Source organism: Myodes glareolus, chromosome 8 (genome assembly GCF_982192425.1).
Source record: "Myodes glareolus chromosome 8, mMyoGla1.1, whole genome shotgun sequence".
NCBI lineage: Eukaryota > Metazoa > Chordata > Mammalia > Rodentia > Cricetidae > Myodes > Myodes glareolus.
This window is the reverse complement of record NC_142033.1, coordinates 68,614,705-68,641,835: the sequence shown is the minus strand read 5'-3', so window position 1 is coordinate 68,641,835 and position 27,131 is coordinate 68,614,705. Positions and strand designations below refer to the sequence as shown.

At 49.0% G+C, this 27,131-nt stretch overlaps 1 protein-coding gene across 2 annotated transcripts in view; it reads left to right on the top strand.

Moving 5' to 3' along the window:
• Positions 1-1,415: 1,415 nt before the first annotated feature.
• The window catches only part of Evc2 (EvC ciliary complex subunit 2), a 75,036-nt gene continuing 49,320 nt past the window's right edge, over positions 1,416-27,131 (top strand). The window contains exons 1-8 of one of the 2 annotated variants that reach the window (XM_087909075.1): positions 1,603-1,673; positions 6,422-6,490; positions 7,181-7,239; positions 8,835-9,021; positions 12,451-12,560; positions 13,323-13,376; positions 18,858-18,992; positions 21,997-22,136. In XM_087909075.1, coding sequence (XP_087765201.1) covers positions 6,481-6,490; positions 7,181-7,239; positions 8,835-9,021; positions 12,451-12,560; positions 13,323-13,376; positions 18,858-18,992; positions 21,997-22,136 — 695 coding nt within the window. In that variant the 5' untranslated portion in view covers positions 1,603-1,673; positions 6,422-6,480. Of the gene's footprint in view, positions 1,674-6,421; positions 6,491-7,180; positions 7,240-8,834; positions 9,022-12,450; positions 12,561-13,322; positions 13,377-18,857; positions 18,993-21,996; positions 22,137-27,131 lie in introns of both variants that reach the window. The other variant, XM_087909074.1, reaches the window with a different exon arrangement.

Genomic DNA, 27,131 nt, shown 5'->3' with positions numbered 1-27,131 from the left:
ATCCCAGGACAGGCTCCAAAGTTACACAGAGAAACCCTGTCTCAAAAAAGAAAGAAAGAAAGAAAGAAAGAAAGAAAGAAAGAAAGAAAGGAGGGAGGGAGGGAGGGAGGGAGGGAGGGAGGGAGGGGGGGAGGGGGGGAGGGAGGAAGGAAGAAGTACTGCTTGTGTTTTGCCCTCTGAAGTCAGTTGTTAACAGCGCCCCCAGGATGCCTGGCGGTTTTCAAGGGTGCAGTACTTGGTATGAGAGGCACAGCTAGGATACTCTAGGACCTGCAAAACTCAGGATACATTCAGATCTGCAAACTCATGGTCTTGTCCAGGTCAGTTTAAGAATGGTATGTGTGTCTCACTGGAGGTGTAGAGAAGCTGGTGCAGGGGGCTCCCTAGCAGCTGTCCAGCAGGACAGCTCACAGAAGACCTAGTACCTGTGATGGCGAAAGGGAGGTCACCAGAGCCCAGAAGACAGACTACCCTCCCAGCTCTTCCCTCTTGGGATACATTGGCCAAGTGATGGCTTCACTGTTGAAGGGGAGGCTGGGTAAGTCCAGGGAGATTCCCCAAGCCCCGATTAGAAAGTGAGTGCTCTGCTCAGGCTGGATTGAGTTGGACCCCATTGAAGGTGAGAGCCGCCTTTTCTTCTTTGCCCCTACCTCTGCTCGGCTGTTCCCTGTAGCCGCCAGCCATGACAAGCTAAGTAGAAACAAAAGGAAATTCTTTACTTCCAAATATTATCACCGGCCAGAGTAGGACTCAGCCATCAACAAGTTTAATGGAGGCTGGAGTCTCAGTAGTTTAACCTGAAGCAATACCTGGTTGCAGGAAGACCCACAAGCTGAGATTACCTGAGCACCACCGAAGAACAGACCATCCAAAGGAAATGCCTAATGTTCCAACCGCTGTAGATAGGATCACCTGCACACTCACCAGGACACCCCTAGACAAAAGTCGGCCAATCAGGGGCTCTGAACCATAGAAATCCCTCACCCTCTCCTTTAGAATCAGAAAAACCCAACTCTAACTGAGCTCGGGGCCCTCTGATTATTCCAATACGATGGAGTTTGCAAACTTGCATGAAATAAAGACTCTTTGCTTTTACATACGGGACTAAGTCTCCTTGTTGGTTTTGGGGGGGACTTCGCGGAATTGGGCATAACACTCTCTGCGCTGTCTATTAAGTAACCTTGGCTTTCTAATGCCTCTCAGGTTTCTAAACCCGCTGCGGAAAAGACTGAGAAGTCAGCCAGTGTCTCTAGAGAGTCAGTTGGCGTTAATGGGGACCCTTTGTCACCCTCAAGGAAAGAGAATGGCGGGTGATTTGGGGTGGGGCGCTAAGGCGCTGCGCGGCTCCCTCCCACGCGGCTCCAAACTCCAGATGCCAGTGTTCCAGAAAACTTTCCAGGCGGCTCTCACTGAGCATGCTCCGTGGCGGGGCGGGCCTGGGGTCCGGAAGCTCCGGGACTCCGCGGGGCCTATGTGGGGTCTGCAGCCACCAGATGGGGGCGACGGGTTCCACGGTCGCCCGGGGACGAGCCACGTGGGTTCTGGCTGGGGGCGTCCTGGCCGCAGCCCTGGTTCTGGGCGCAGGTCCCCGTGCCTTCCCACCCGCCTTCCCGGCACTGGGCCCAGAGTCGCCGTCCAGAACCGGCCCCGCAGGACCCCAACCAAGCGCGCAGGTAAGGGGGCCGGGCTCCTGAGTATGTAAACACTCACTGGAAAAGTCCCGCCCTGTTGATCATGTGGAGGGAGAGGCTGAACCTCTGCCTGGTGGTGCCTCAAGGAGCATTCTGTATGTACCATGGAATTGAAACTCCAGGACTGGTGGAGCCTCAGGATTGGTAGCTACGGGCTTATAGGGGATGGAATCCAGATTTGCATCCGAGGAGTTACATGTCTGAGGGCAAATTACTTCGTATGTCTCCCATTCTCTGGTCATTTGGAGCCAGGTCATAGGAAGTCGCCCTGCATTAGGTTCGTTCATGTATACAAAGTTAGCACTGTGGTGAGGAAGCTGGGAAGATGGCCTGGGTTTTTATCTGCCTCAACACTCCTGGGTGGAGTAGACCGCTGGCCCTGTTCATGGTTCAGAATTGGAAAAGCCTCTCTCCCCAAACTGGTCCAAAACCCTCCTGCTTTGTGCTTGGACCAACTTACACACCTCCTCCCTGCCCTTTGCTACCCCCTTAACTCACCCTATCCCCTCTGGTTCTTGGCTGCCTTTCCCCTGGGTGTCCACCCATCCCTCTTAATTTACATTCTATCTTCTGCTAGTCAGCCCTGCTTGTCAACCTGACACAACCTAGAATGACTTGGGAAGGCTGTTTAAATGAGGGATTGCTTGGATTAGGTTGAACTGTGGATCTGGCCTGTAGTGGGAGTGGAGGGTTATCTTGATGTGGTAAGACCCAGCCCACTGTGGGCAATGCCATTCCCTGGGCAAGAGGCCTTAACCTCTGTAAGATTAGAGAAAGCAAGCTGACTACTTAGCCTGCATGCATTTATTCCCCTCTGCCTTTATCTGTGGCTGTGATGTGACCAGTTGCTTCAAACTCTTAGCTTTCAGGCAAGAATATCTTCTAACTTAGAATGGTAAGCAGAAATAAACCCCTTTCTCCTGTAAGCTGCTTTTTGTCAGGGTGTCTATCACTGCAGCAGAAATGGAGCTAGAGCATCTCTCATCTACTCCCTGAAGATCCCTGGGGGATTGTCCACATCTTTGCTTACCACTTCCCCGCATCCCTCCTCTCAACATGGCCCCGGGAGCAAATCCAGCTTCTGTTCCCAGGAGGGCCCTGGCCAGTGGTATGGTCTATTGACACCAGCTCTAGCATCACCTGCCCGCTCTCCACTTGCCAACCCGAGGATTCTCACAAGGCTACTCTTGCTGCAGAGACTTAGCGCTCTAAGGGCCATTCTGTTCGCTTTCTATCACTTACAGTCTTAGGTTGTCACTGTATAGTCCCTGGATTGGACTTTAAGCCCAGTGACTGACATTTTCATTGAGTCCTTTTCCTCACTCCTCCTGAGGAGGGGAGGTGCAAGTGGCCCATTTTCAGAGGACAAACAAGGCCTGTGAAAGCTGCTGTGACCCTGGCCTTTGCTCTCACCGTGGCCCCCACATCCAGAGCCCAAGTCCCAGGTTTATAGTCTTTGTATATCTTCCCTCTGGGAAGCAGAATGTTCTGGTAGACACTTGACCCTGTCAGAGTCAGGTGTGGAGTCTGCAGGAGGGCGATTGTTTCAGAGGGGGAACCATACCCTTTGGGAAGCCCCCAAGGCCACCCAGAGCCAGGACATTTCACTGTCACAGGCCACTCTGTCTTTGTTGGAGCCTGGAATGAGCATCTGTGTCTAGGTGGCCCTGGTGCTTCAAGTGATTGGGTTGCTTGAGTCCTGTCTATACAGTCAGCATTTCTTCACCACTCTGGGCCGTTACAGACAGTCCTTCTGTGAGCTGGCTCCTGGCTATTCCTGCCTTGGCCTCTTATCCCTATGAGGCCTGGGTCTAGTCACAGTCCCCGGAACCTCGGTTCTGAACAGAGCTGTAATGTCACTCTCTGAACATCCTACAGAGGGTGCTTATCAGATGTTCCCTCTGTGGTTGTCAGAAGCTTTCTCTAGTCCATCTCTCTGCTTCCTCCCTCTCAATACGTGCATCTCAGAGTCATATCTGTACAAGGGGCTGGAGAGATAAACTCCCAATTGCCTGCTGGTTAAGCAAGCACTTTGAGGGGGAGGTAGGTACTCTGGGAGCTGCTAGGGGAGGAGAGATATTCAGATGGAGAGGCCACAGAGTGCAAGCTTTTGGGAGGATAAGTAGAAAGAGCCCCAAGGGAAGGATCCTGGTGGGTGTGGCCCAGTCCTCTTTGACTTGTCTTTGGCTCAATAGCAGCCAGGCATCCTTGGTCAGACCTTCACTTCCTGGTGTGTGGTACTTGGCTGCTTCCTGGGTGGATGTGAGCTGGGGGGCAGCTGTCCTCTTTCATCTCTTCAGGAGAGATGCTCACCAAGGTTAGGTTGCCAGTGGTTCTAAGAGTGGGCTCCAGGAACCCTGGGTTCCTGAACCTTTCCAGGGGTCCACAGAGTCAGGGCTATTTTTATGGTGTTACCAAAACTAAACGTGGGACATTGGGGGGAGAATTCACACAGAGGCAGATATGAAAATTCAGATGTATCTATTAGTTCAGACACAGGTGACTCCAAAAGTTAAAAATTTTTTCTTTTAATTTGGAGAAGCTAGCAATTATAAAATCTCCTAGTTATGTGACTATAGGATTCTTGGTCATATTTTAAAAATGGATACTTGACTATTCTGTTCTCTTTTAAATGCAGCCTTTCTGTAGTGCAGGAGAAATAAAGTAAATGCTGGCGACTGGAATCCAGTCAAACCTAAGTTCTTCAGTTCTTTCTCACTGTGTGTAAAGAATCTCAAAGCCAACAGGAAAGAGTTTTGAGGGGCTGCTAGGTGGGCAGAGGGCAGAGACCCACGTGGAATGCAGAGGGGAGAGGAGCTTCCTGGTGAGGCCTTGCTGTTCTGAGTAAGTGGGCAGCATGGATGGATTTGGTTTCGAGTTGTCCCCAAGTATTATGTCCTGGTGTAGAAATGACTTTATGCTGTTACTGTAGTTAACAGAACAAAAGAAAGTTCTAAATCAAGGCAGTTTTCAAATACATTTCTGGGAACCTGTGACTGGTGGGTTATAGCACAGAGGGAGACCCACGGGCTATCTGAGGACATTCTTAGTGTTTGGGTTGGTGAAAGCTAGAGACTCTAGGTTAATATATTCCAGAAGGTTTTATCAGCCTGACAGTGGTGGCGCACGCCTTTAATCCCAGCACTTGGGAGGCAGAGGCAGGCGGATCTGTGAGTTTGAGGCCAGCCTGGTTTACAAGAGCTAGTTCTAGGACAGGCTCCAAAGCTACAGAGAAACCCTATTTCCAAAAAACAAAAAAACAAAAAACAAAACAGAAGGTTTTATCTGGTAGTCAGAGGATGCTAGGTCAGGTAGAGGTGGGAGAATGAATGGTTATTAAGGGGGCTGGTGATGGCCCCAGATCATTTGGATATGGACCTGCACTATTCTAACTCTTCACAAACAGGGACCTGCAGGTGGATCAGTCAGCTTTGTAGAACCCTTGGCAGAGGCTGGCCTTTTTTCCTGGGAACTTGAGTGTCATGTGGCATGGAGAATGAATGACACATGGGTGGGGAAGTCTGTCCTGATCAAGGCCTAGACAGAAGAAAGAAGGTAATGTGAACTGGAGGGAAGGCCCTCCATAGTCTAAAGTGGTGAAGAGTTGTATCCCAACTTTTGATTGTGGCTACTTGAGTCATCGCCAAGAAGTCTCCATCCCAGCATTCCCTGCACCTCATCTTTGAGTTCATGACAGCCCAGTCAATACCTGTCACCCAGTCCAAATCTACACTGAAGCTATCAGGGAGTCACTGCAGCATCTTGTACTGGCTCCTTCTTGATAAGTCACCTAGACCCAGGCATTTTGTTACAGTAGCATATAAGGACTCAGACACTCACCTTCTGGCAGCTACCAGAACAAGAACTAGACCCTGCCTTGGGTGTGCCCAGCTCTGGTATGTGCTCTCCCGCTCCAGTGCATAGCCACCAATAAGCAGAGAGTGTGGCACAAGTCAGGCTCACTAGCAGGCACAAAGGACCTATAAAGTCTGAGGTCTAGGAGCCCAATGTGTATAGAAGAGAGGGTCAGTGTGAGGTCTGCTCACATCATCACTTGGTATGTGTAGCACAGGACCTGGCACACTGAGGGGTCCATTCAGTATTGCTGTATGTCATCACCACCTCCACCATCATCATCATCACCACTGCCATCACTAGCACCACCGTCACCACTACCAGCACAACCAGCAGCACCACCACCACCACCACCATCACCAGCACCATTACCACATGGTGGGAAGAGCTGGAATCTTCTAGGGCCCAGTGGAGTACATGGGTTCAACTGGACTCAGCTGATACCAGATTTCTCTGCTCATTTCTCCTAAGCAAGTTTCCAGGAAGTTTTGAGATGGTCTGTTTTTAGAGAGGGATTTGAGACGTGGAGAGACTGAATGACTTGTCCAAGGATACACAGTGAATAAATGGTCATACCTAGAACACAGCTCCCCAGAATCCATAGCCTGGAATTTATCTTCCAGTCGGAGAACTGGCTGGATCTGGCGCAGACCAGGAATGAGCTGTGATTTACCTTGTGGTGTCTCCTTTCTTAGAGGCGTGGATTCACACTCCTTTAACACTCTTTAAATGAAATATTCAAGTTCCTGAAAACTGGGGTCAGCAGAAATGATCCCCATGGTGTCTCTTAGAGAGCTTTCATCTTACATTTGCTTCAGACACCCGGAACATGAAGTTTTTCCTCACTTTCTAATGAGTTTTGTGTTTTATTGTAGTACAGAGATATTTCAAGAGAAGCTCAAGGTCCCTCTGAGAATGGAGTGATATTTCAGAAATGCTCGCTGGTAAGTTTCCAGGGGTGAAGATAACTGGATTCTGCCCAAATCTCTGAAGTTTAGGAACTAGCCAAGAGTGGGTCTGTGTGTTCACTCTGAGACCCGGTCGATGAAGAGAACAAGAGATCTGAGCTCTTTGGCCTCACTGGGTTTGCTGGGGCTGTTTCATTATAGGTCATTGTTAGTAAAAACCTAGTGGTCATTTACAGAAGAGATGAAAGTGTGGTATGTTTATTCCACATGAACACTGATATGGTACGTAATGGTTTTAAAAATCTGCGTTCTGGCCAGCCAGATGACTGGCTCAGCAGGCAAGGGTGCTCACTGCCTAGCATGATCACCTAAATTTGACATCTGGGGCCTATAAACAGACCGCTCATTCATTTCCCATCCACCCAGACCCAAGTAATCACACAAAAACTATATTAATTACAACACCGTGGCCGATGGCTCAGGCATATTTCTAGCTAGCTCTTATGTCTTTAATTAACCCATTTCTATTAATCTATGTATCACCACGAGGTTGTGACCTACCAGTAAGGTTCCAGCATCTTCCTCTTTTGGCAGCCACATGGTGTCTCCTTGACTCCACCTACTCTCTCTATATCGCTGTTCAAATTTCCCACCTGTCTTTATTCCTCCCTGCCATAGGCCAAAGCAGCTTCTTTATTAACCCATGTTTATAAAATATATTCACAGTATACAGAGAGGAATCCCACATCAGGGACCCCCAAGGAGAAAGGAGAGAACCAACTCCTGTAAGTTGTCCTCTGACATCCATGTGTACACAGAGAAATGTGTGTGCTCCTCTCCTCAATTAAACAAAAAAAGTTTTGTTTTTCTTTTTTAAATGTGTCTACTGCTCTATAACTGGTCTTCTCAACAGCATGGGGTGGTGACCATTATCATCCTTGTGTTGGGCTCCCAGCTTCACACTTAGCTTCAGTGGACATTATAAGGGCTCACAGGACCCAGAAGGACAGTGCTCACATTTGCAGGTCATTACTGTGGAAGGTGGAGAGCAGAGATGGGGGACAATGAGGTGAATGTGGCAGAGGCAGGGAGGGAGCCAACCACAGTGGAGCAGGAGTGAGCTCCCGGGTGTGTGCACATCTCACCCAGCAGAGCCTGCAGAGACAGCCAGTTCCAGCAGCTGGGCAGGGACATCCTGGTGCAGCTGCGGCATCAGGGCTGTCCTCAGGGCTCTCGTCTAGACGCGAAACTTCTGTAACAGAATACTTGAGACTATCATCTTATAAAGGGAAAATGCATTTTTCTCCCCACAACTCTGAATAGTCCAGTCTGCGACTAGTTGGTTCTGTTGCTTTGGCTTATCCTTGTGTCACAGCTGGAGCCTTGTAGGGAGAGGCCTGGTCACCTCATGGTGGCCAGAACGTGAACAAAGGGGGAAGAGAAAGACACTCTGGTCCCGAAATCCCCGCTACCCGGCCTTGTCCCCTAGTGATCTGAAATCTCCCATCAGGCTGTGCAGCTTAAAGTTGATAGTGCTCCCCACCTATCCTCCTTTTTCTTGGTGAATTTGTGTGCCTGTGTACGGTGTGTGTGGGTTGGGGTTGCACACGCATGTAGAAGCCAGAGGCAGATGTCATGACCCATCATTAATCACGCTCCACCTTGTCTGTTGAGAGAGCCTCTCATTTGAAGCAGAGCTCACCAGGGTAGCTAGTCTAGCTAACCTGTTTGTACCAGGGATCTGTTCTCTTCTTGGCATCTTACATGGGTTCTGAGGATTCGAAATCTGGTCTTCACGCTTCCACATCTAATGTTTGACCCACTAAGCCATCTCCCCAGTCCAGGTGATGCTACTGTGTCACAATGCTATGAACTGGGGCGGGGGTGGGGGGTGGGATGGGGTGGGGATGGTGGCAGGCCTTTAAAGGTCCAGGCCTGCAGGGGGCGGGCTCCAGATTCAAACATACCAAGCTGCACATACAGAGATGTAGAATCTGGGTGGAGAAGACCAGCCAGGAAGAGGGGACCCACTGGAAGGCAAATGCCCCTCAGAGATCTGACTGTGGAGTCAGGGCTGCATCTTCAGTGGCTCAGGCAGAGCCGTCATTCTCTCTTTTCTAGAACACTGAGTGTCACAGTGACCCTGTCCTGACTAGGTTCTGTACTCAGGAGATTTTTCTGTGGGAATGAGTTCGCTGCATCTTATGGCCCTGCTTTCTCTGAAATGGTCCCTAAGCCATAGCTTGACAAGTGAGGGTCAACCCCTCGCCCCAACTCTCACTACAGGTGGAGCCTGATAGAGTTAGGAGCCCTGAAGCTTGGGCATCGCAGGAAGCCAGGCCGACAAACCCTGCCCCCACTCACTTTCCTTCTGTCCTAGGTGTCTGGGCAGAACGAACCACAGACCATACACGTGCAGCTGTCAGTGAACAACACCAGGACACCCGTGTCTGCCAACCTTTCAGATCTGCTTGTGCTGGACCAGATCACCAGCCTCACTGTGAAGGAGTCACCTGGAAATAAGACTCAGGGAGGAGTCCAGACGTTCAGAAAGCAGTTTCTTCAAGGTAACCACAGATGCTTCAGGCCACCATGGGACAAGTGTTAGAATGCTTTCCTGTGTTCCTTTCAGGAGGGTCACAGCAGAACTGACCTCTCATGACAAGCCAGGAGTCTCTGAAACCCCCAATGTCTGCCACTAAATCCATGGGTTTCCTGCTTGCTTTTGACAGAGGTGGGGTTGGGGAAGGTGCTGGTATTTTTAAAATACAGTCCCAGTTTTATTTTAATCAGCATTAGTTGGATACAATGGTAGATTTGTGAATTACAGTGAGTCAATGACACATGTGTAGTTTATAGTGAGTCAGTGACGCAGATGTAGTTTATAGTGAGTTAGTGACACATGTGTAGTCTCTAGTGAGTCAATGACACATATGTAGTCTATAGTGAGTCAGTGACACATATGTAGTCTATAGTGAGTCAATGACATATGTAGTCTATAGTGAGTCAGTGACACACATGTAGTCTATAGTGAGTCAATGACACATGTAGTCTATAGTGAGTCAGTGACACACATGTAGTCTATAGTGAGTCAATGACACACTTGTAGTCTCTAGTGAGTCAATGACACACATGTAGTCTATAGTGAGTCAGTGACACATATGTAGTTTATAATGAGTCAGTGACACACATGTAGTTTATAGTGAACCAGTGACACACATGTAGTTTGTAGTGATTCCCCACACTGTTGACCAGAATTACTGCTGGTCAGGATGATGGACAGATATCTTTGAGCTAGGCTACACAAAGGCAAAGGTGGCTTGTCATCAGTCTCAGAAGCTTGATCATGAAATACTTAGACGTGACCCTCATGTGTAAGCATGCTGTTCATCAGTGTGTTACTATATTTCCATTATTGTAACGGAATCTGAGCTAAGCATCTTAGAAAGCGGAAAGTTCACTTTGGCTCATGGTTCTGGATGTGTCAGGTCTCATTGCTTTGGGCCTGTGGTGACATAACATGACAGCAGTATGTGATCATGTAAAGCGGTTTACTTTATTATGGTGTGAAACCGTAAGAAAGAAGGCAACAAATGGAATCCCATGATTCCTTCTGAGGGTGTACCATGTGGTCTGGAAGGTTTAAACGGTTCACCTTCCCCTGCCAGTAGTGCCACAGATGTGGGAGCAGGGAGCAGGCCTTCAATTCAGAGCCAAAGTGCAACTCGTAGTGTGGACCGCTGACTTCCTCCTCAGGTGAACTATCCCCATTTAACTAAGGAAATCTTTTTTTTTTGTTTCTTTGTTGTTTTTGTTGAGCTGTATATTTTTTCCTGCTCCACTCCCTTCCCACACCCTCCCCTTCAACCGTCTCCCATGATCCCCACGCTCCCAATTTTCTCAGGAGATCTTGCCTTTTTCTACTTCCCGTGTAGATTAGATCCATGTATGTTTCTCTTAGGGTCCTCTTTGTTGTCTAAGTTCTCTGGAATTATGAATTATAGGCTGGTTTTCTTTGCTTTATGTCTAAAAGCCACTTATGAGTGATTACATAAGATATTTGTCTTTCTGGGTCTGGGTTACCATACTCAATATGATGTTTTCTAGATCCATCCATTTGCCTGCAAATTTCAAGATGTCATTATTTTTTCTGCAGTGTAATACTCCACTGTGTAATGTACCACATTTTCTTTATCTATTCTTTGTTCAAGTGGTGTTTAGGTTGTTTCCAGGTTCTGGCTATTACTAATAATTATGCTATGAACATAATTAAGCACATGTCCTTGTAGTATGATTGAGCATCCTTTGGGTATATACACAAAAGTGGTATTTCTGGGTCTTGAGGTAGGTTGTTTCCTAATTTTCTGAGAAATTGCCATACTGATTTCCAAAGTGGCTCTACCAGTTTGCACCCCCACCACCAGTGCAGAAGTGTTCCCTTTACCCCATATCCTCTCCAGCATAAGTTCTCATCAGTGTTCTTGATCTTGGCCATTCTGACAGGTGTAAGATGAAATCTCAGAGTTGTTTGATTTTTGCATTTCTCTGATGGCTAAAGATGTTGAACATTTCCTTAAGTGTCTTTCAGCCATTTTAGATTTGTCTGTTGAGAGTTCTCTGTTTAGGTTTATACCCCATTATTTATTGGATTATTGTTTCTTTTGATGGCCAGTTTCTTTAGCAGGATATAAGATTAGTTAAAAAAACAAACAAACAAACCAGTAGCCCTGGTTTTTTATACAGATGATAAATGGACTAAGAACGAAATCAGAGAAACATCAGCATTCACAATAGCCACAAATGATATAAAATACCCTGGAGTAACTCTAACCAAATAAGTGGAAGACGTGTATGATAAGAACTTTAAATCTTTGAAGAAAGAAATTGAAGAAGACACCAGAAAATGAAAAGATCTTCCATGCTCTTGTGTAGTTAGCATTAACGTAGTAAAAATGGCAGTCTTACCAAAAGCAATCTACAGATTCAATGCAATCCCCATCAAAATCCCAGCAAAATTCTTCACAGACATTGAAAGAACAGTACTCAACTTCATATAGAAAAGCAAAAAACCCAGGATAGCCAAAACAATCCTGTACAATAAAGGAACTTCTGAAGATATCACAATTCCTGAGTTCCATCTCTACTATAGAGTTACAGTAATGAAAACAGCCTGATATTGGCATAAGAACAGACAGGAAGAATCGAATTGAAGACCCAGATATCAATCCACACATCTACAAATAACTGATTTTTGAGAGAAACAATAAATGGGACCTCCTGAAACTGAGAAGCTTCTGTAAAGCAAAGAACATGGTCAACAAGGCAAAACAACAGCCTACAGAATGGAGGTTTGGGACACCTTTCTTGTTAGTAAACACCTGAGGCACAAATGAAGAAAGCTGGAATTTGTGTGTGTGTGTGTGTGGGGGGGGTGTTTGCCCAATTCCATGGGCAGCAGCTATGCTGAGATGGAATCTTTCTTAACACAGCACCGTTGACTGAAACCAGTGGCATAGCCCACAGCTAGTGACTTACTGTTTGGTGACTCTGGTTTCAACGAGGTTCTAAATGTTTTATATCTCAGTGAAGCCACATCCAGATACTTCCTTTCAGTGATCTAGAAACAAATCTCCCAATTGATTCTTAGGCTGATGTGCAGAAGCTCTCACGTGGGTGAGAACTCGGATGAGTGTGCTACAGAGGGATAAAGAGGCCAAGAGACCAGCCCTGTTTCCAGCAGGGTGTGCCTGCTTGTGACTGGGAGACTTAGAGAAATTCTAACTTACTCTCACCCCCTGAATCACTCCCAGAATCCCCTGTGATGAATGAAATCCAGATGCTTCTTGCTGAGGGCCTGAACTGGTGAACAGCTGTGGCAGGTTCAGGATTTCAGGGGCCAGGGGTGTGGCCAGGCCGGGGGGAGGGGGGCTTATCTAGAGGTGTGGCCTGGTGTGAGGAGGCCTGCCATTTCTTGATCTACATTTCTCTCCGAGCAGTGGGAGAGTGTTACTCCGTGAGCTACATGGCCTCGCTGGACCCCACAGTTCTTGGAACTGGAGAGAACCTGGACCTTCCAGCCCTGCTCATCTTTCAGAGCCCCTCACAGGTAACCCCGTCGCTCTCACTGGGGACCAGCCATTGTCCTGCATGGGTGCTTGGAAGTCCTGACCCCAAGGGCACAGGCGCAACCCTTCCTTCCCTCCTCTCTCCTTCCCCTTTTCTTTTCTTTCTATTTTCTCTCCCCCTCTTCTTCCCTCCCTTCTTCCCCTACCTTTTTTCTTTCCTTTCTCCCTCTCCCTTCCTATCTTTAATCTTCCCTCCCTCCTTCCTTCCTTCCTTCTTTCCTTCCTCCCTCCCTTTCTTCCTTCTTCCGCCTCCTTTGTTTTCTCCCTTCCCTAGGTGACATCACCTGCTGACAAGGGCTGTTTCCCTGCTAAAAAGCCTCCTCCCCCTCCCTTCTCTTCCATGTTCCACATTAATTAGTCTCATTCTTCAGCCACCCTTGAGTTCAACATGGCTTCCATTTCATAGATGAGACGGCTGAAGCCCATGGAAGTGAACACCTTGCCTAAGTTTAGACAGGCAGCTCCCCTCACCCCCACGCAGTGGTGCAGTTCACCACAGAGAGTGGTGCCCCTTCTTAGCCCTCGGGACATGGGGTTTGGGTTTCCATGGTCTCCAGTAGAGAAGCTGGAGGTCTAGCTCCACTGTTTCCTGAAGAGGCTTTAGGATTTGGACAAACCCTGCCTTCCCAGCAGCTGGGGACCAGTTACTACAGAATTCAAGTGTGTGAGTTGAACATAGTGCCAAATGTTCCTGGTTCGTCAGATTCCATGTAACTAAAGCATTTCTTTCCTCTCTTTCCCAGAACAGAACCCAGCTAAAAGCCCACTTTACTATCATAGTGGAAGAAAGGATAACGGTAAGATGATGTTCAGATCCATCCTGTGCTCACGCACCCCGAGGCTTGTGCTGTGTCACCACTGTGTGGCCTGACCTCAAGAGCCAAGGAGAGGTGCCGGCCACTGGCTTTGACATCCCTGCTGGCCATTCAGCTCCCATTAAGTCAGTCAGGAGGTGCCTTAGGCAGGCGAGGGAAAGCAGAGACAGCGTTATATAGCATGATAACATTTTCTGCAACAGTCGTCATATTCTTTCCTGTCCCCTGGGTGGCCACCTGGCCCAGCTGCTGGGGACAGTTTGTCTTCCCAGACTGCACCTGGACACTGGCTCTGCAGGTGGTCTCTCTGCTTCTGATGTTCGTCAGGAATCCGTTTCCTTTTTTTGGTTGGCAGTGAGGTTCTTCCTAGAACACACACTCATTCCTCTATGTCTAACAAGTGTGTCTCACTCGGTGGGTTAGGCAAGAGAAGACCCACCGTGAATATAGCTGGGGCCTTACGCTAGATGAAAAGGAGAAAGCAAGCCAGACAGCCGTGCTCACCCTCCTCCGCTTCCTGACCGGATGTGATGAGACCAGTGCCTCTCGCTCCTGCTGTGTCTTCCCTGCCTTGATTGACTGTAACCTGGAGGAAACCTTTCCTCCTTAGGTTGCTTTTGTTAGGTGTTTTGTCATAGCAAGGAGAGTGGCTTATTCAGCCACACAGCAAAGTTAGCAAAGGAGACTCACAAAAAAGGAAGTCTGGAGAAAGTCCTTCATGACCTTCAGGTCCTTTTGCAGGGGACTCCTAGCAGTGAGTCGTAGGAACATCTGTGCACGCTCCATAGAGGCTGAATGTCACACAGGTTCCCTCTGGCTGCCTCACACCAATTTCTGACCCCAAGAGGAGGCAGATGTTCAACAGAGACCACACTGAACAACATGTTACGAGAGTGATGGACTCCCTCCCAGACGTCGGTTCCCCCGATGCTGGCTGAGGCCCAAACTCACTATCTGGCCTTTAGAGAACAGTAGGAAACAAAGCCAGGCATGTTAACTCTTGCTCGCAGGTCTAGTAGATGGCCGTATAGCCGTTGATTCCACCCCACAGCTATGCATCGAGACTCAGCACATCTCAGGGACCAAGGCCCTCAGCAGAAGAAATGGAAAGAAAGCTGAGTCCAGCTTTTAGCAAGCCTGCAGCCCAGTTAAATGGACAAAGATGTAGATGATCATTTTCTTGGTTGGTCTGAGCATTCCCAAAGGGAGTAGCCTGATCTGGTTCATTCTGTGTTCCTTGTCCTCCCTCACCCAGTTGGTGACAATCAGTCAGTAAGTATCCCTTGATTGAGCTGATTGTCACCCGTGATGATTGCCAGTCAGCTGAGGAGGTGGCAGGTGGCCTCATGATTGTGATGGAGAACATTGTCTTAATGGATATGCCACTCCTCCAAGGCCCAGTCCTTCCCCAAGGATGGAAAGGGGGCTCCTCCAGGTCTCGGGCTGTCTCTCACCCACACACTGTCTTTGGGAAGAAGGGAGAGGTGCCTGGGCAGGATGCAGGCTTCCTCACCAGGGACCCTCTGGGACCCTTTCGAGGAGCTCTGTGCAGTGGAGAGATACCAGGCATATGAATGTGAGACTCCACAGTATTGGGGGTGTGGCAGGCTCTGAGACCACTTTGAATCCTGCCTGGGTGTGACCATCCATGTTCTAGCCTGCCTGGGGCTCACCTTCCCTAGACATTAAATAAGAACCCCGTCATGGGTGCCTATCCAGGGGAAGTCTGCACAGAGCTCTGTGTTTCTTTAAGTCTCTCTGGACATCAGCACCTGTTGCTGGTGTTGTTTCTATGTAGCAAGAGAGTAGCATCAACCTACCAGTGTTCTGGGATCAGTGAGAATGACCATTGCTACAGTATCTGGCTCAGCTGTCCAGAGGAGCAGCTATGGTATTAGACACATTTGGGAGACCCAGGGCAGCATTCTTGGGGGCTGGAGTTCGCTGTGCACAGATTGCTTCAGGCTTAAACTGATGCTGACTGTAGGCTGGACATAACCCCAGGTGTCCTGAGGGGCAATCCGTGCCAGTGAGGCTGGACCCTTAACAGTAGGTGTGTTCAGCAGGTCTAACTGGGCACGTGGAGAGGTGACGGACGTATTGGTGGGAGAGTGGTGTCTGAAATCTGTCAGACAGAACAACGGTGTGTGTTAGCTTGCTGTGTGGCTGGCATCCCTGGGCGTGTGGAAACTATCCTGCTACCTCTTTAATTTTCCGCCCCAAGCTATCAAGCCAGTTAAGGAAAACAGGACCTTAAGAACTTTCTTTTTAGTTTACTGCCCATATGCCTGTCATTGTTTGCCCCCTGGTGAGGAGCGTCTCTGAGTGTCCCATAGTGCCAGACATGAACTGCAGGTCTTGGATTCCTCTGCACCCACCTGCTGCCCGTGGATGGGGCACTGATGACTGGCAGACACCAGGATGGCAGGTGGCACTCTCTGGGAAGGTACCCAGGCCCATGAAGAGAGAGAGAGAGAGAGAGAGAGAGAGAGAGAGAGAGAGAGAGAGAGATCGATCACACATGGTCACAGTCATTCAAAATCATTCAGAGGCCATTGCCAGCAGTCCTTCCAGGGAGATAGAGAACTTATGTGTGTGTCTGTGTAGCAAAGTGGTGTTTTCTGAAATGGGAGGAAGAGGCTGTCCTGCGTGGATGTAGGGCCAAATGACTGGATCTCTTGAAAGAACAGCAGGAGTGGATGTTCTAATGAGATAAAATCTGAATAAAGTGATGTATAAAATGTTACTATGAATCATAGTCTGGGGAATTCGACTATAAACAGTTGGAAATTTTACTTTTAAAAACAACAGCAGGAAAGCCAAGTGAGAAACTTGAAGATTTTATGGTGTATATAAAAGACAAGTGGCCTACTATGTAAAGAGCTTGTGTTAACTAACAAGAGGAGGAATGCCGTAACAGATGGCCAGCCATGAAGTGAGAATTCTCGGACACGTGGTTCTACAGAGTCTGTGAAGCCTGCTAGATGTAACATTGTTAGCAAGACCACGAGGCCTTGAGTTGAGCTGGCGGCTGATAGTGTGCCCTCGCTATCGCTTTCCAGCCCACTGATCATTGTCCTGACCTCAGCTCCTGAGTGTCCTCCCTGCCTCCAGTGCTCTTCAGCAGCTCCACACGGGACTTTGGTTGTCTTCCTTAGAGCACAGACTTTCCCACACTCTCTCCTTAGGGGTTTCTTATTGATGGTTCATCAGAAAAGTTAACCCCCTTGACTCCTCCAGGGCATCACTGACTCTGCTTACCCCTACTCCCCAGGCAGGTTGTTGGCGACCCATAGGTTGAGAATCACTTGTCTAGCTAGTCCAACTACAGCCATTTTCACACAGGAGAGGCAGAGAAACCAGTGGATCCCCCACCCACAAGGTAGAACTACTGGATGCCTCAGTAGCTCCAAAGTGGCTCTAAAGACCTGGAGGATTCCTGGAGAGCCCCTGGTGCTCAGCTCACCTTAGAAGGCAGAAGAAGCCGGGCTTCCGTGTCAGCGGAGTGCGAAGGTGGCTGCAGCAGCAGGATGGGCGAGCTTTCAAGCATAGCAGATGAACTCACCAACGAGAAGGCAGAGAGTGAAGCTTCCCCCATCCGATCTCTTTTTATCTGGGCTGCCACTGGAAGTTACCAGCCACACTAAGTGTGGGTCTTCCCATAAAATGACCTGATCAAGAAAATTCCTCAGGGTTGCTCCCAGTGTCTGTCTCCTGGTTGATTCCAGATCTAGTCAAGTTAACAACTAAGGCGAGCCATCACCGGCAGGCTTTGTTAGGGCCTGTGATGTTTGATTGATGCCTCCTGCCGCCAATCTGAACACTCACTCAGCAACTGGAGGCCAAGAGTCTCCCTACTGTCACTGCCACCTCTCCAGGTCACTGGGACAAGGGGCAGCAAGCCACTATCCTGCCTGCTCCTTGGATATGGAGTGCCAAGCGAAAAAATTCAACAGAACTTGTTGAAGCCTCTTCTGGAAAAGTCATGTGTGTCCCCCTTTCCCATGTATGGAGGAGTGGGTGAGCAAGGACAGTCATCGTGTGTATTCCCCTTTTCCTGGGTTGGGGGGGGCAGTGGGCAGGATTACGGTGTGGCTGCTGGGCATCCTGAGCTTTCCTCGGCACCCAGCCTCTTACCACACAGGAAAGCTGAACAATGACAGCAGCCCCAGTATCAGGGAGAGCTACTGCTGGTGTGTTAGCTTCCTGCCTTCCGAGCCTATACATGTATTTATCGCATAATCGAAGCCAAACTTTCTAAACAAGCCTTCATTGTGTCTTTGTAACACGGTATTGAATTCCCATCTTTTCAAGTCTTCTTGAAAGGCCCTTTTGTGCAGTATCACTCCTCATAACTGCTATGAAGAATCTATCAAAGGCGAGGCTGCGGAGAATGTGTGATTAAAGGGGTGGGCACGATGGGCGAGGATTCTTTGCGAGAGGCAGGGAAGAAAGTTAGCATGCTCTGGGGGTGGCAGCCACTGCAGCCACCGTTTTTGCTTTCTGCCTAGACATTAACAGCGAAGGCCTGCTTGTGTCCCGGCTCCACTGAGTGGTGGAATTTGGCTGTGCTGTTTGTGGGGACATTTGTGGATCATGACTTGAGGCTGGATCTAATACTTTGGTTCCTGTCTTCCCTGGAGAGGGGGTCACTGGTACCAGGTCATCCAAGGCCACTGTCAGGTTTTGTCTCCTCACATCCATTCTGCCATTCAGTCCTACATCCACTTACTGTCGCCCAGCTGTTCCTCTACCCCGAGCTCTTCTCTGCTCGCAGTAGTAATGGCTGCTCAGATGTCCTGAGATGGCTCAGCCTGCCCTTCCAGAGGACCCAGGTTCAATTCCTAACACCTACATGGTAGCTCACAACTGTCTATAATTCCAATTCCAGGGTACTTGACACCCTCACACAGACATACATGCAATGTACATGTTGCAAAAATAGATGAAGTTTTTTTTAAAAAAAGAGAACAAAAGCCCAAAATAGATGTTCTAACCCATGGCACAGTGCTTCAGCTTTTGTAATGTGGGTGCTGTGTGTGTGTGTGTGTGTGTGTGTGTGTGTGTGCGCGCGCGCACGCGCGCGTGCGCGCGCGCGCATGCGCACATGCATGTGTATGCGCTTATTCATGTATGTGTACACATAATAGCCAAGTAGGAGATTTATTGACCTTGCTATTGTGTGAATCAAGTATCATACATCCATTAATACTATATTGTTCCAGAACATTCACCTCCATTCCCAGGGGAAATTCAGTACCCGTTAGTCATTGCTCCCATCACTTCCCTCCCAGCCCCTGGCAGTCACTCCCCTGCCTTCGATCTCTGTGGTTTGTGTGGACTCTGGGTGTTTCTCTGCACCTGTATTTTGTCTATGTTTTATGCCTCCTGGGGTCACCTACCCACCTGGGCATCAGGCAGTGGTAGCATGAGGAACCCTCAGCCTCCCTTTTCTCCCTGCAGGTCCTACCTAACCATGGCCTCCACGCAGCAGGCTTCATTGCAGCCTTCCTCATCTCCCTCGTGCTGACCTTGGTGACTCTGCTCTTCCTGGCGAAGGGTTGGTGCCTGCAGGGAAGTGTGCTGGCCAGATGCCGGGTGAGTCTCCCTCCCAGGGATGCTTTAGTAGGCAGTGGTGTAAGCTGGACATTCATCCTTCATCCTGACGTGTCTCAACTCTGGACCATGTCAGACCCCCTGGGGATCTAAGGACAGATGCTCAGGTTTGCTTCTTCTGAGACACAAGCCCATCCTTAACTCTGGGGTTGGGGATGCATCTCAATGGTAGAACAGTTGCCTAGCCTTTACCAGGCCAGTCCACAGCGTTATCGATAAATAGGGAGATTAATTAATCCATGAATTAATTAAACAAAAGCTCCTAGAATGATTCCTTAAAAACTGTGTTCTTAATTAACACACAGTTGTGTGAATTTTATCAGGTAACATGTGATAGGTTGACACGTTCACACAGTGTGTTACAATCACTTGAGCACGGCACACCCGTCACCTCAGGCATTTGTCATTTCTCCATGTGAGGAAGTCTTCAAACTCTCTTCCAGATAGTATGAAATATGTGGCCCCTTCTTGGTGACTATGTACTACCCTGTGCCATGGAACTGCCCAGCATTTCCCTCCTGCCTGCCCTGGACAGCCTCTTCCGGTCTCCTCCCCTGCACCCTCTCCTACCCTGCTAACTATCGCTAGGCTCAACCTCCAAGGGATCATCTTTGTGAGATTCTGCATGTGATGGAGAGCAGTGCTTGGCTTATTTCAGAGGTCACATCCCCCAGGCCCACCTATGTTTTGACAGTGCAGTGGTTTGGATGGGTATGGCCCCATTAGGCTCACATGCTTGAATTCATGATCTCCAGTTAATGGGACTGTGGAGGTGTTTCACTGGGGATGCGCTTTGATGTTTAAAAAGCCCACACCAGGCACTGTCTCTGCATCTCTCTCCACCTGTGGATCAGGATGTAGAGCTCTCAGCTACTACTCCAGCATCATGCCTGTCTGTTTCCCACCATAATGATTATGGACTACCTTCCCAAACTGTAAGCAAGCCCCCAATTAAATACTTTAAGGGTTGCCTTGGTCATGATGTCTCTCCACAACAATAGCACAGTAACTAAGACAGACAGGATGGTGCCTTTTTATGGCTAAATAATATTCCATCGTGTTTATGTGTGATGAACACTTAGGCTAATTTCATATTTGACTGATGGATGATTTAAACATTGTCAGGTGTAAGAACCTTACATTTTGGGGGCTGGAGAGATGGCTCAGAGGTTAAGAGCATAAGGCTGCTCTTCCAGAGGTCCTGTGTTCAATTCCCAGCAACCACATGGTGCCTCACAACCACCTATAATGAGATCTTGTGCCCTCTTCTGGACTGCAGGCAAAAATGCAGACAGAATACTGTATACATAATAAATAAATAAATATTAAAAAAATAAAAAAGTTTAATTTAAAAAAAAACTTACATTTTGGCTCTCCACCTGTAGGGTAGTAGTAGTCTTGCTATTCCCAATTCAGGCCCTATTCTATGTCACCTACTGAGGTGCTTTGGAAGGTTCGCTGTTCTGGGGTGGAGCCAGACTCCTCGGTCTGGTTTGTGAGTCCCCCATGACCTAACTTGTGCCTGATTTCCTCCCACCCCTCACCTCACCCTCTGGATGTACCCAATGCCTGACTTTCCTTAGGGAGCTGAGCTCTATTGTTCCCGCTAATGGGCTTTTCCAGTCCTTCCTCCATCTTCCCCGCTTCCTCTTCTTTATATATAAACCAAGCAGCTACTTGTCCGGGAATCATTGTGGGTACTTTCTGGTAGATTGGGGTCTCTCTGGGTCCCCTGATTGCTTTGGGAGACTCCACACAGGACCTTTTAGACCTGAGCTCTTTCAGCTCTTGGTCTGCATTTCCTCAGGAGTACACCCTGAAGCCAGACTCAGAGTCACTCCAGTCCAGGAAATAATGCCTCCAGGGCATGGCAGGAGGAGAGGGTTGTCAGCAATGCCAGGTGTGTCCTTGAGTGCCATCAGAGACACCTGGAGCCAGCCTGTCTGAGGCACTGGAGACCAGGCAAAACCGGCCTCCGAGCCAACGCCCCTGCAGGCGGTCGCTGTGTTGCTGTCATCCCCCACGCCCGGGTGCTCATCGGGGAGCAGCCAGAGACATCGTGTCCAGGTCGAGGGGCCTCGTAGTGCTTTCTCTCTGATGGGGAGTGTGATGATGAAGGACTTGAAGAATTATTTCTCTGCCATTTAAAATATATAGTCCATTTATTCTCTGGGGATTTTCACACAATGCATTTCGATCATATTCATCCTCCAGCTCTCCCCCAACTCTTCCCAAGTCTATCCCTGACTTGAAAAAAATCTGCTGAGTCAGGGTTGTACTTCTGTTCATTCCCTGGAGCAGAGTCAGCCTACCAGGGTCATACCCCTAAAGAAAACTGTCTCTGTCTCCCAAGTAGCCATTGACTGTCAATAGTGCCTTAGTTAGGGTGGGGGCTCATGAACATATGTCCTCAGGTGCCTCCCACCTTGTTTTTTTGGGGGGTGGGGTGGGGTGGGGTGGTGGTTTCCCCGTGTAGCCCTAACAGTCTTAGAACTCACTCTGTAGACCAGGCTGGCCTCGAACTCACAGTGATCCACCTGCCTCTGCCTCTGCCTCCCGAGTGCTGGGATTAAAGGTGTGCGCCACCACTACCCCGATCATCTTGCTTTGTGAGGCAAGGTCTCTCATTAACCTAGAACTCACCAGTTAGGCTATGCTGGCTGACCATGAGCCCGGGGATCTACCTGTCTCTGTCTCTGTGCCAACCTTTCTAAAAATGTGGGTTTTAGGGCTCAAACTCAGGTCGTCACGTTTGTGTGGTAAGCACTGTCCTGACTGAACTATCCTCCAGTCTCAGTAGCAGGGTGTTTGTGGTTATGTCTTTGCATATCTCTATTTATCATCTCAGCACACTTGTGTGAGGCTGTTGAAATCAGCATCCTTTCCATTGGGACTGGTCTCAGAGGGGAGGAGGCCAGCCCTGCCTTCCCTCCCAGCATGCAGTGTTCCCCAGAAGGCCAACTCTACTGTCTCTCCACTTCTACAGGTTCAGCACCCTGAGAACAAGCTGGAGCCCTCACCCTTCACCTCTGCTAATGGTGTGAGCCAGGATCTTTCCCTCAATGACCAAGTGATTGACATCTTGACTTCTGAGGACCTTGGGAGCATGCTTCAAGCCTTAGAAGAGTAAGAGTCCTCTGCTCTCAGGAGGTGATGGGTTGGGACAGCATTCATTGTGTCCCTGTGTTCACTTGGCCATCCATTCGTTACTTGGTGGTCAGATTGCAAGTGCAGCTGGGCGCTGAGTATTATTGGGCTGGCTGAATGCAGAAGGAGGAGCCCTGGAAGTGCTCTCCTGGAGGAGGTGACATCATCGCTCCTGTTTGGGGCTGGAGTAGAAGTGTCACAAGTGGGGTGAAAGGGAGTATTTCAGGCAGGAGGAAGAAGGGGAGACCCAGGATGAGAAGGAGCAAGGGCATTTGTGAAATCATTCTGTGTGTGCTGGGTCTTTGATTACTGAGTACAGAAAGCATGGAAGAAGCATCTGTTAGAAAAGGAGACAAGGGCAGTGCTGGCTGTGGTTTGCCGGGTGGAACTCTGTTCTGTTGATAAAGACCCACAGTGCTGTGTGCACAGCAGAACATCCTGCCAGACGGTGGCTGGAAAAGATGCAAGCTAACCCAGGTCTTCAGAAAGACCTCGGGGGTGGGGTAGGGTAAGGTGGGGTAGGGTGAGGTGGGTGGGGTAGGGTGAGGTAGGGGGGTGAGGCGGGGTGAGGTAGGGATGGGTAAGGTGGGGTGGGGGGAGGTGGAGTGGGGGGAGGTGGGGTGGAGTGAGGTGGGGTAGGGTGAGGTAGGGGGGTGAGGCAGGGTGAGGTAGGGATGGGTAAGGTGGGATGGAGGGAGGTGGGGTGGGGAAGTGTTGTTTTCCCCTCACATGCGGATTTGGAGGCTGAAAGCCTTTCCAGGGCCACAGCTTGTAGTCAACAGGGTTCCCAGCTGTTATAACCCCAGAGCCTGGGAGGTGGGGACAGACAGATCCCTAAGACTCAGTGACCAGACAGCACAACCGACCCAACCAGTGAGCGTCAGGCCAGCCAGAGACCCTGTCTCTTAAAGCAGGGTAGAAGGCGCCTGTAAAACATACTCGAGGTTGTTCTCTGATATACATGCACCCTCTCTAGTCTACACCTCCCCCCCACACACATGTGTGTGCGTACACACACACACACACACGAAATTGCACTGAGCAGGGAAGGGCCTAGAAGCACAGCCAACCAAGCAGTGCCAGGCCTGTGTTCCAGGGTTTAGGAACCTACGTCCCATGGCACATAGAGTGGGTCCAAGGTTGGACCATTTCAGTTGTAACTCCTCCTAGGACAGGAGCTATACTGAGTCTGACGCATGGTATTTTGTGAGCTACTTGTCCTTGGCAGTGGGGACTCTGCCCTACTTCCAGATGTCCTTCTCTTGTTCAGTAGCTCTGTGAGTAGCCAGACAAGGAGCCTTGGATGCCCAGGACCGACCTCACACACGCTGGGGCTCAGGACTCTGTCTATTTCTGGCTCCTAGGGTTGTGTGCATGGCTTGGGTAATTAGGCTGTGTACGGCTCTTCACAAGCCCTTCTTCAGTTTTGCTCGATTCTCTAATTGGAATGCCAAGGATGGCAATTAAAATTTGCCACCCTGTCTTAGGAAGGCAGAGATGGGTGGGCAGCAGGGAGGCAAGCTCCCAGCAGGAACTCAAAAATACCACCTCATATATTGTGATATGAACACAAGCAATTATCAAAGCATTTCCTAGCCAAAAGTCAGGTGTTACCCACTGCCTATGAGAATGGAGAGTTGGGCGGGATGATTTGATCTGAGTAATCGACAGCTGGGTGTTTAATTTGCACATATGCAGACTCTGTGTGCTTCTGACCCAGTGAAGTAGTCCTCTAAGCAGGAGCGTGTTCCCCTCTGTTTCTGCAGTTGACTCCAGATGTGAAGGGTGTAAGGAGACCAGCCCTCCTCCATCCCCATCACTGGAAACTCTCCATGGTGTGGCAGCTCGCTAATTCTGCTGTGAGAGTGGCGACATTTTTAGTGATACTCAGGCTCTGGAACCTTCTCTTTGTCTCTCCTTGGTTGCCGATCTTACTTTGTCTGAAGAGTGTTTCACATCGATTAGCAAGCATGGGCTGTGAGAGCTCAGCCTCAGAATGAAACTCATCCCTCCTTTTGGTGCTTCACCCTCCTCCCTCACCCTCCTCCCTCAGCCTCCTCCCTCACCCTCCTCCCTCAACCTCCTTCTCCAGCTCAGTCATAAAAATTATTTGATTATTATGGGTGTTTTTCCTGCATGTGTGTCTGAGCAGCATGCAAGTGTCTGGTGCCCCCAGAGGCCAGAAGAAGATGTTGAATTCCACGGGTCTGGAGTTTCGGGTGTTTGTGAGCTGCTATGTGGATGTTGGGAAATGAACACAAGTCCTCTAGAAGATCAGGCAGTGGGTTTTTTTTAAAACTTTTTTTTATTAATTAAATTATTTATTTTACATACCAACCACAGTTTCCCCTCCCTCCTCCCTTCCTGTTCCCTACCCTCACAACCTCTCTACCCTCCTCTCCATCCGCTCCTCTGTTCAGAAAGGGGCAGACCTTCCATGTGGGTCAACAAAGCATGACATATGAAGTTTAGGCAGAACCAAGCTCCTCCCCCTGTATCAAGACTGGACGAGGCATCCCAACATGGGGAATAGTTTCCAAAAAGTCAGCTCAAGTACCAGGGACAGGTCCTGATCCCACTGCTAGAGGCCCCCAAAACAGATCAAGCCACACAACTGTCACTCACATGCAAGGGCCTCTGTCATTCTCATACAGTCTTCCTAGCTGTCAGTCCAGAGTTCATGCGCTCCCACTAGCTCAGGTTAGCTGTCTCGGTGGGTTTTCCTGTCATGATCTTGATCCCGACCCCTTGCTTATACAATCCCGCTTTCCTCTCTTCAACTGGACTGCCCTCCCAGAGCTCAGTCCAGTGCTTGCCTGTGGATCTCTGCACCTGCTTCCTTCACTCCCCTGATGACAAGTAAGGTAGTCACCAATCTGCTTACAGGAGAAGGCCAGTCCAGGCACCCTCTCCACCATTGCTAGGAGTCTTAGCTGGGGTCATCCATGTAGATTCCTGGGAGTTTCACAGGCAGTGGTTCTTAACCTCTGAGTCATCTCTCCTCCCCCACCCCCCAGCTCAGTCTTAAAATGTATTGACTCAACTGTGTTGTAGCCTCAGTGGTTGGACACTGGTTTGTCTGTCTGTCTGTCTGTCTGTCTGCCTGCCTATCTGCCTTCCTTCCTCCTGGAATTGTCAGTTACCTCGCGTCTTTCTGTGTTGACCTCTCATAAGGTTTAGGAGCTCCCACAGAGGAACTGTCAGGGGCTGAGTTTGCAGGGAACTCAGGGAACTCAGTCTCTCAAGGGCTCCTGTTCTCTAGTAAGTCATTTATCTTCTTGTAATTCCTACTGGAGGTTTAGCTGGGCTTCTCACCCAGCAAGCGGGCAGCTTGATTGTTGCTGCATTTCCAATACCAGGTGGTACTGTTCCCTTTTCTCTGTGCCAGCTTAACTCCTGAAAGGCTCGCCTGCATGTTCAGCTTGGCGTCACAGGCGCCTCTCACAAAGAGGATTGGCGAGGGGTTTGTGTCTTTTGGTTTTTATCAGGTTCCCTGACCGTGGTCACAGTGGGAGTGGGCTTGGTCCCAAGGCATGCTGGGACCTGTTATGAGGAAGGAGAAACTGGGTAGGATTGACACATCGCAGAAGGTTCTAGAAGCATGCTGTGCTTCCAGTAATTTAGTTCTATCCTAGCCAGAAACCGGGTCACACCAAGCATCTGGCGTCAAATGAAAGTTTCATGGGTGCTCAATTTTCAGCCCAGGGAGCTGCCATTCAGAGAGGCTCACTGGCTTGCCTGAGGTCATGTGCATGCTGAGGACTTGCGCCCAGGCCAGCGCACTTTCAAATCCACTGTGCTACTGAAGAATGGTCTTTTACAAATCCTGAGTGTAGATGCTTCAGAGACAGAGAGCATAAGGGAAGACATCCAGAGCTGTGCTTCTTTCTCTGCTAGCTCTGAGCTGTCGCCGCTGCCCCTATGCTGTCTGCAGACTGTTTTGTACACAGTAGGGGTGTAGGGAGCATTTGTTGTGCTGAAGTTGTAAACACACAACTTTGAGTAGGTTTTCGTGCTAACCATACAGTATGTTTGTTTTTGCAACTCCTATTTTTTTTATTCTTTCCAAACATTCTGCAAAGTAGCAAAGTGGTCGTCCTCTGTCAAAGCCCTCGGTGCAGGAAGATGGATCTGTTTGCTGGCTTTTTTGGGTCATGTATCCTTGGGGATTGCTTCTTTAGTTGCGGAATACCATCTCATTTTTTATTATAAGTAGCCTACAAAAGTGTAAATTGTAATTTGGTTCTTGGGAATTCTAAACAGTGGTTTCTTAGGCGTTACCCTGCAAGCACCAGTTCAGGGAACAGTACAGGAGTTCCAACATCAGAACCCCATCCCTTGTGACCCCAAATGTCTGTCTTCTTGATGTCATGATGTCCTGGGGGTAGTGCAGAAACGTGTGTATTTCATTGTGCTGTGAATGATTACAAGTGCATGAAGGGGGTGGAAATGTGCCCCTTCCCCAGAGCATTCCCTCTAATGCTATGTACGAGCGAGGAATTTGTTCTGCTTATCTTTTCTTTTTTTTTTTTAAGCCATTGGGCAATTAACAATGAGAGTCAATGCCATTAATAGCTTGGAAATTTAATCGATTTGGAGAGACTCTTTTTCTGTATCTTGTGGCCTTGGGACATTGGCAGTTTCTCTTGTTGCCACTTCTGACAGTCTATGCAAAGCGCTGGGCAGTGACATGGCTGCAACCAGCGTCTCTGAGCTGAGTGCCTGTCAAGCTATCTGCTCTGACCCCTCAGCAGACAGTTTCCCTGGGGAAGGAGGAGCTACGGAGGGAAGTACGAGTATATAGGCCAACAAGATGCTGGAAAATTGTGCTGTGAAATTATTATTTATTTGATACAAATTTGAACAACAATCTGAGGCCATCCCCCAATGCAGGTGGGAAAACCAAGTCCTTTATTGAGCTCCTCTAGTTAGTAAGTAACTCACTAGGCAGCCATGAGAAAGAACGGGCAATAT